Below are 8,016 nucleotides of genomic sequence, written 5' to 3' on the forward strand. Positions count from 1 at the left end.
TAAACAAATCTAATATAAATAGAGATTAAGGATCCAAATTCCAAGGGATCTTGTCCATTATGGGGAACAAAAAGAATTTATTTGGATATTTTTTGTGATATTTTTACATGGTAAATTAAGACAAGCAGGGTCCAATAGTCTTAAATTGTGCTTAATTTGGGAAGCACCATTGGAAAATAAAGGGTAACCCTCAATTAACATGAGGCTAATTCAAACAATTCTTTGCACCTTCGTCGCCCACATTAATCAATTCTACACAATATACAAATACAGCTCCTTTGACCATCTTTATATTTGTGTTGTCAAAGTGTGTAGCACAAAATGACCAAGAAAAGAAAAGAAAAGAAGAAAACAAGTATGTAGCACATTATCATCGTTTTTTTAATTCCGTCGTAATAAACATGAAAACATATGCTATCTTCGGTGTCGGGAAGGTTCTCATTTATTATTATTATTATCTTAATTTTTGTCTTTCCTCAAAAATCATAATCTAGTTTTTGCCTGAAACAATGGTTTAAATAAGATAAATAGAAAAGCGACATTTGGGCAGTCCACATATGCATGAATGCAGCTAAGTTGGACTTCAATGAATCAATAATTGCCTAAAATCCAAATTTGATTCTAATGGCATGACATTCCTTTGTCTGACATGTACGTAGTCAAAGATATAATTTTGATTACATTGTCATATCACAAAGAATTTGATTATGACAATTAGCAAATTAATTTCTCAAAACAAGGTTCAGTTGATGATCTTTTTTTTTTGGCAGCCTATATTTCCAAAAACCCCAAATATTCAGATTGAAAGACTAGTACATGTGAATAAGCAGATTAAATTTACTTGATTCTTTCTATTAAAATGATGATATTTGATACGCATCTCAGTACATACATTACATTATATGCATATCTCGTAAATGTTACATGGAATTTGACAAAATATTTGAAAGGAGTGAAATTGTAATGCTGAAGGAAAAAAGACAGTTTCTCCTTCTCCCGTTTGGAAAATGTCAGATGGAAAAAAAATTATTAGCCTGACTGCTGGAGAAGACAATAATGAAGAACAACATTCAGTCTCCATAAAACTCGCAATCCTTCGGTGAAATTATCTTCCCTCCTAATCCTGCCTTACGCCAAATCTCTGCAATATAAACTTTCCAGAAAATATTATATGCTGAAGTAAAGAGGATGTAACTACAATGCTGTTTAAAAAACAAAGAATGAAGGATGCATATACTTCCTAAGTAACTGGTTCACTCTACACAAGTCCAGAAGATTCATTTTCTATCTACTAGAAGTGTAAAGTTAAAGTAAAAATTTTGTAGTTTGACCCTAAAGAGAATAAATGCTCAAGAGAGGTTGCATGAGTAACTCCCAATCATGCAACATCTAGGACTAGGAATCATCAAATTCTCAATGAGATTTTCCTTAGGGACACGTCCAATTTTCAGAAGTCAATGCCTGCCCTAATATTTGCTTAGTGATCAAGATAGTTTTTCAAGTTCCATCTTCTACCGTATATCTTGCTTGCATTAATATTTGCATCCCCCAAGGCTACAATGAATATACGAAACGATAAAAACATACAAAATAAACAAGTTATCATAACTGCATCAAATAAGCATGTTGCATTTTTTAATGCTGAAAAAAATAAAGAAATAAAGAAACAAAGAAAGAGAACTTACCTCGCTTAAAGTCCATCTCTTTAAAAAGATCTTCTTTCCATTTTCTTTTAACAAGTTCTTCTTTCCATTTTCTTTGTCTCTCAGAGAAGTTCGCCCTACAGGCAAAAACATTTTGAGTATACAAGTTTGGGGGGAGGTAGATTAAATAAGGTGCTACTATCAATCCTGATACATACCTGACACTGAATGAACCTGGCTGAGCTTCATGAAGAGTCTCCTTTGATTCGTTAAGATCAGAAGGCTGGATTTCCTGCAAAGGTTGAATCGGTGCACCACCAAGCTGTGGTTGATATTTGTTATGACTCTTACTGCTTGAAACACTGGCACTACCAGCCATTGACAATCGTCTCCTAGCATGACTAGGAGATCTACCCTGTGATGTTGCATTTGGGATTTTCGAAACATCATTACTTGGTACAATTGCAATAGGTGCAATGGCTGCATTTGAAACACTAAGGAATTCTTCAAAAAGAGGTGTTTGGAGTTTCTTCAGTTCAAAGGCCTGATGCAATTTATTCAAGAGGAAAACAATATTTTAAATTCTAACCAGGTCAGTTTTATAGAGGAAAGGCAGATAAAAATTAAAAGAAATAACTACTTAGTATAACTACAATGAAAGTAAACAAATAAATGATAATTGTAGCAAAATAGAACCTTCTCATCCAGGAAGGCTTTAATTTTGGACTCAGTAACTTCATCATCATCTTCATCTCCTAAATGCTCACATGAAAATGAGAATTTATCCTTCACGTCAGAATATGGTTCAGCACCTGTCATAATTTCACTAACAGCTTGAGCTGGAGACAAGTTCATTCTGCTTTCCTTTAAATTTAGATCTTCATCAAACTTGCAAGGCCAGTCATCCACAGGTTCACACATTGGATTGAAACTCTATTCCAGCCAACATATCAGCAAACTATTTAAGAACTAATCATGAAACATCAAATAAAGCAGACAAATGAAGAACTAACTCAGCACCTTTATATCTTCAGAAGTAGATAGAGATTTTGGTTTTACTGATGTGTCAACTAAAAAATCATCTTCATCAGCTATCTGACATATGTCATCATCATTGCTGTCAGCTCTCTGGTAGCAATCTGCCTTTAGAAAATTTTCAGAACACATAGTTGAGAGTCTTATGCTATCCAGTTGACAGACATCCTTCACGCCTGTGCAGGTTGATCCCCGAACAGAATCCAAACTGCAGAACCAGTATGGTATCCTAGTTAACGCTTTATATCTGAGAGAAGTTTGCCACAAACAACAGATGATATACTTACAAGTCTCTAGGTTTCTTCTCATGTGTTGCATTGCAAGAGTCCTGAAGTTGGAGATGTTAACAGTGAATTAAAAAAAAAATTATGGTGTAAACATTGTATACATATAAGTTCACAGCAGGTAAACTAACCCTGATTGAACTGCATAACATCGAACGAGACTCGCGGTAATTGCAGGAGATGAAAGGATGCTGCAGATAATGGACTTCGACAGAATTACTATATTGGTTATGAAGGACAAGTTATGTTAAATGCAAACAAATTTGAGTGAATGCAATCATAATTGAAGATAAGTTAGCTGAAGGAGAGAAAAATGTGCAAATTACCAGTAGCAAGTCTGATGCAGAAGGCCTCAGATCTGGTTCCCTGCAACGAAAATTTGATCAGTAGTGATTAAAACATCATCTGATACTATATATTAACACTGTCCAGCTAAATAGCTAAATGTCAAACTGTATCACTGGACTTTTGTAAAACAAATGCAGTCAGCATAAAACACAGGGTATGATAAAACTTGATATGTAAAAGCATTATATGTATGTACTTGTGGAAGCATTTCAGCAAAAAGTCCTGTGCCTCGGCAGACAGATATTCAGGTATGGGTGGATGAGATTTAGTTGTCCCAATGTAGTAAAGAGCAGAAGCCTGAAAGCAAGAGAAATCTGAGCTATGTAATAACAATGAATAAAGTCAAGAGGACCAACTTGTGGAATGGAAATAGGACGGATGGTCCATTAAGGGTCTAAGGTCCGGTTCGCTTTTATCTATTTAATTTACAAAGACTATATTAGTACGCTTGGTGGTGAGAGTTGAATTACATACCTCCTGAGGATACTGTTGACTCCATGGAGGTTTCCCTGTGGCCATCTCTATCACAGTGCATGCAACACTCCATATGTCAGTAGAGCTAAAAATCCACAAGTTAGAAGAATCCCAAACAATATATTGTTTCTTGTTAAAATGTTACGTCATAAGTGTATCCTATTTCTCATATTCCTATAATTTTAGGTAAGTATATGATCATTTTGATAGCATTATTACTGATAAATGAACCTTACATTGTATGTCCTGTCTGTAAAATGACTTCAGGAGACATCCAATGCGGCGTACCCTTTATTGACTTCGTACCATTTATAGTTGCCTATATTAATTCACAAACTTCGGAAGTCATTGTCACGAAGTACACGAGAAGCTTGTAAGAACAATATTAATAATGTGAAGAATGTTATATTACCAGTTCAACAACTTTCTTCGATGCACCGAAGTCCGCTAGTTTGATGCACCCTTTGTTATCAACTAGAATGTTTGCACCCTATATCGAACAAACAACACTTTGAGTAGAAGCAGATAAAGAGAAAGCCTTTTAATAGTAAAAGCAAAGTACCTTAATATCTCTGTGAATAATCCCGTTATCATGAAGGTATTCAAGGCCCAGTAGAAGCTGTTTTGTATACATTTTGATAACCTGCATTTATATAAATAAATAAACAAATATATACAATAACCACTTACTGATTCAGGGAAGGATCCAAATTACAAGTTTCAATCCATTTAAGATTTTATGAATTTCATAAGAAACAATCACTTACTGGCTCAGGGAATGATCCAAATTTCCCAAGGAGCGAAGAGATAGACCCACCGGGAACAAACTCCAGTAGAATATTTAAGGAATCCTCCTCTCTAGCGGTTCCCAAGTATCTCTACAATAAACAACAAAGACAACTTTTCCTTTCATTAATACCAAATTAGGCACCACAATTGGCATTCAGCATCACTATAATAATAAGATTACACTCACAACAATGTTTGGATGCTTAAGATTCTTGAGAAGCTTCACTTCTTCTTCAAGCTCCCGAATATTATTAGCCTGATATAAAAGGGGAAATAGCGTTGCCAGCTTAGCTTAGCTTAACAGAATGTCAGCGTTGTTCATAACAGCAAGTAATTATATTATCACTAATTCAAAAGCAAAAATTGGTAAAGTCTCACACAGTAATACGAAATCCTCTAAATCCTTACTTGAGTATTCTTCTTTGAAGCACAACCAGGCGCAATCAAAACCTGAATTACCAAACAAGTTCCAAAAATGGTGTCAACAATTATGCAACAAAACGCAATCTTACATCTAACAGAAACAGATTGAAAACCAGGAGGGAAAGAAATTGTGACCTGTTTGACAGCAATAAGCTCGCCAGAGTCGAGATTCATGCCCATGTACACTCGACCGAAGGCGCCGCTGCCGATCAGTTCGCCCTTCCGCCACCGGAAAGGAGGGGCGTCGTCGGAGCACTTGGGAGGTGTCGGCGGCGAAGGAAGACGGGGATGCTTGAGGCGGGGCTGAGAGAAGAGTCCGACGCGGGACTTGCGGATGGTGGAGCTGATCCGGTCGACGAATCCGGCGAATAGTCCATCTTCGTCGGTGGTGGCGGTGGCTGGCGGTGGAGTTCTGAAGACAAAGGATTGGCGAACGGAACCCAAGAAATCCTTCATCTGAGAGAGAGAATATTAGTAAAAGTATTTGAATAGAATTATGTTCATTTGATTGAAGTGAGAGTGAGTGAGAAATGTGGCTGCAACACAAAATATGAACTATGAAATGAAAGAGGGAAAAAACGGAAAATTCAAGGTCAGTTTTTTCAAAATCGATATTTGATGCTGCTGGATACTAACGGTAATCTCCCTTTGTTTTTTTTTTTTTTGGGTCAATGAGAGTGATTTGACAGCGTGACAATTCCCGGGAATAGTGCTTCTTGTCGTAGTCCGTATGGCCCAATAAAAAAAGATCTAGCCCAATAAGAAGAAAGAAAAATCTTTGAAATATTGCTACTTTCACTGTGGCTGTCTGGCTGAGGCATGTAATGTAGTCGTAAAACCATAAAAGTGTTTCGTCGTACTAAGTCACACCAAGTTCGAATCCTAACAGTGGTAGTTAGGTTAGTGTGCGTGAGTGTGTTGTATGATCCAAAAAAAAAAAAAATTAATATGATAATTAGATATTTATTTTAAGTGAAATGAAATATGGATGGAGATAAGTTTTAAAGTAGTTTTTGAAATTGCACTCAAGTCTCAAAGTAATATTTGAAGTTAATAATTCTCAAATTCGTTTCTGAAATTTCACTCTGGGACTCATAATAGTCATTGAGGGATTTTTCGTTCGTCAGAATCTTAAAACGACGTCATTTCGAGAAGTAAAACAAAAAAACAAAAAATATTGAAAACGACGTAGTTTTATGTTTATTAAAAAAAAGAAAAAAAATAAAAACACGCCCCACCCCTTCCCCAACTCTTCCCCTTCTCCAACCTACCCTTTCCCCTTCCCCTTCTCTCACTCACAAGAAGCTTTCCTTAACCCTCTTTGTCGCCGGCTTTCATTTCGATGCCGCGCCGATCGCCCCTCCCTAACCTACTCTTTCCCCTTCCCCTTCTCTCACGCTCCCAATCTGCTTCTCCGCACCACCACAAGATCCAAGTGCTCTCTGATCTCACCGTCCAGATTTCACACTTTTCCACTATTTTCAAGTGCTCTGTCAACCACCCCCAACCCTCCGTCGCCACCGTCATCGCTCTCGAGCCCGCCGCACTCGCCAGCGACTCCAAAGCCCACCAACAGCTCCACAACGAGGCAGGCGCTCCAGGCCACAAACAGAATGTCTCTCACATCTCTCACGGTAAGCTCCAGGCGCTCTCCATTGTCCCGACTGACAGCCCCTCCCTATTTGTCGCCGTTTGCTCTCTGTTCTCCTCTTTGTCTCCCTCTGCATTCTTCTTCTCTTATCTACGACAAAGGTGAGTTTTTTTTTTATATTTTTTTAGTTATTTAATTATTATTGTTTAATATTTTGGATGATTATTGTTGCTGGTGATTGTGTTTTAATGTAGTTGCCAAGGTTGATTTTTTGTTGTTTTTGATTCTGTAATTGTTGCTGTTTTTTGTGATTATTGCTATTTAGGTTGAGGTTAATTGATCTTTTCTAATTGTTGTTGATTTTTTTGTGATTTTTTGTAATTGTTAGTTTTCTTAACTCTGTGATTTTTGTTGGTTCTAATGATGTTGTTCTTGTTGCTACTATGAAATTGAAGAAGAAGAAGAACAGTGAAGAAGAGAATTGGTGAAGATAAAGATTAGTTTTTTTTTTATAAATATAAAACGATGTCGTATTGGGGATTAGTTTTTTTTAATAAATACAAAACGACGTCGTTTTAGTCCAGCTCAGTTTTCCGGTAGCAAGGATGGACGGAAATTATTTCAAGGACTACTATGAGTCTTGGAGTGCAATTTCAAGGACGAATTTGAGGAATTATTAACTTCAGGGATTACTTCGAAGCTCGAGTGCAGTTTCAGGGACTACTTTGAAACTTGTTGTAATAAGATGTTTTCTTATACGGTCTTTGTTAATAGCATAATTTAATGTACCAAAGTTCTTTTTAGTACATAATAATATTTGTGTATTTTTTTGTTGACTAGATTCAGATTATGATAAAGAATATATACATTTTGGAGAGTGTTCTTTTTTTTTAAAAAATACAAAAAGTAGTGTATTTAATCTCCAAAATATACTCTACTGGCACAGTGTCACACATTATTGTTTAGGAAACTTTTCAAATGATCCAGACCGCTTTTCTGGAACTCCGATGATCTGGTTTTAATATCCATTAGATTTAACAATTAAATAATGATACGGTTGTGATTGAGATGGATTAATGTAATGTGAATCCCAAAAAGTTTGAAACACCATATGATTGACCTGATGGTCCGGTTGTCCCCCTTTTAAGGGGTTTATAGGGGAGTAGGGGTAGTTGATGGCCTTTTATGGCGCCGTGTTGGAAGTGATAGCCAACTAACTGGACGAACGGGTAGCTGAGTAGTGGTTGGGCCAGGATGTGGGTTATTTCCACTATGGGCCATGTGGTTATGGGACCATGTAAAGTGTTAGTAGGCCTTGATGTAACAGTTGGTCTTATTACTATGTGATCCAACCTGGATATTCCCCCGGTTCGAGTGTAATCTGCTACGATGGTCGAGTGGCGGCAGCCATGGATAGAAGAAGGTTTGT

The 8,016-nt window shown here is 36.8% G+C and overlaps 1 protein-coding gene across 2 annotated transcripts; it reads right to left on the reverse strand.

Annotated features, from left to right (window-relative positions):
- Positions 1–849: 849 nt before the first annotated feature.
- LOC130950944 (mitogen-activated protein kinase kinase kinase 3-like) lies at positions 850–5,534 on the reverse strand. Of its 2 annotated transcripts, none has more exons than XM_057879549.1 (17): positions 5,132–5,534; positions 4,982–5,023; positions 4,761–4,829; positions 4,552–4,662; positions 4,347–4,427; positions 4,197–4,274; positions 4,021–4,103; positions 3,785–3,869; positions 3,507–3,607; positions 3,289–3,328; positions 3,094–3,153; positions 2,966–3,006; positions 2,664–2,886; positions 2,340–2,576; positions 1,862–2,187; positions 1,686–1,780; positions 850–1,153 (listed from the first exon to the last, which is right to left on the reverse strand). In XM_057879549.1, the coding sequence occupies exons 1-17, from the start codon at positions 5,450–5,452 to the stop codon at positions 1,071–1,073; spliced, it is 2,076 nt and encodes a 691-aa protein (XP_057735532.1). In that variant the 5' UTR covers positions 5,453–5,534; the 3' UTR covers positions 850–1,070. The 2 variants fall into 2 exon arrangements, with proteins under 2 accessions (XP_057735532.1, XP_057735533.1); XM_057879550.1 differs by having other exon boundaries at positions 850–1,141; positions 5,132–5,533.
- Positions 5,535–8,016: the final 2,482 nt, after the last annotated feature.

Source organism: Arachis stenosperma, chromosome 9 (genome assembly GCF_014773155.1).
Source record: "Arachis stenosperma cultivar V10309 chromosome 9, arast.V10309.gnm1.PFL2, whole genome shotgun sequence".
Classification (NCBI taxonomy): domain Eukaryota; kingdom Viridiplantae; phylum Streptophyta; class Magnoliopsida; order Fabales; family Fabaceae; genus Arachis; species Arachis stenosperma.

Excerpts from the sequence above, each read along its gene's own strand:
- LOC130950944 (XM_057879549.1), bottom strand. The coding sequence starts at position 5,452 with ATGAAGGATTTCTTGGGTTCCGTTCGCCAATCCTTTGTCTTCAGAACT. Across the intron at positions 3,608-3,784 it reads GTCAACAGTATCCTCAGGAG|GCTTCTGCTCTTTACTACAT; the intron begins GTATGTAATTCA and ends TCTTGCTTTCAG. Across the intron at positions 3,007-3,093 it reads TGTTATGCAGTTCAATCAGG|GACTCTTGCAATGCAACACA; the intron begins GTTAGTTTACCT and ends CTCCAACTTCAG.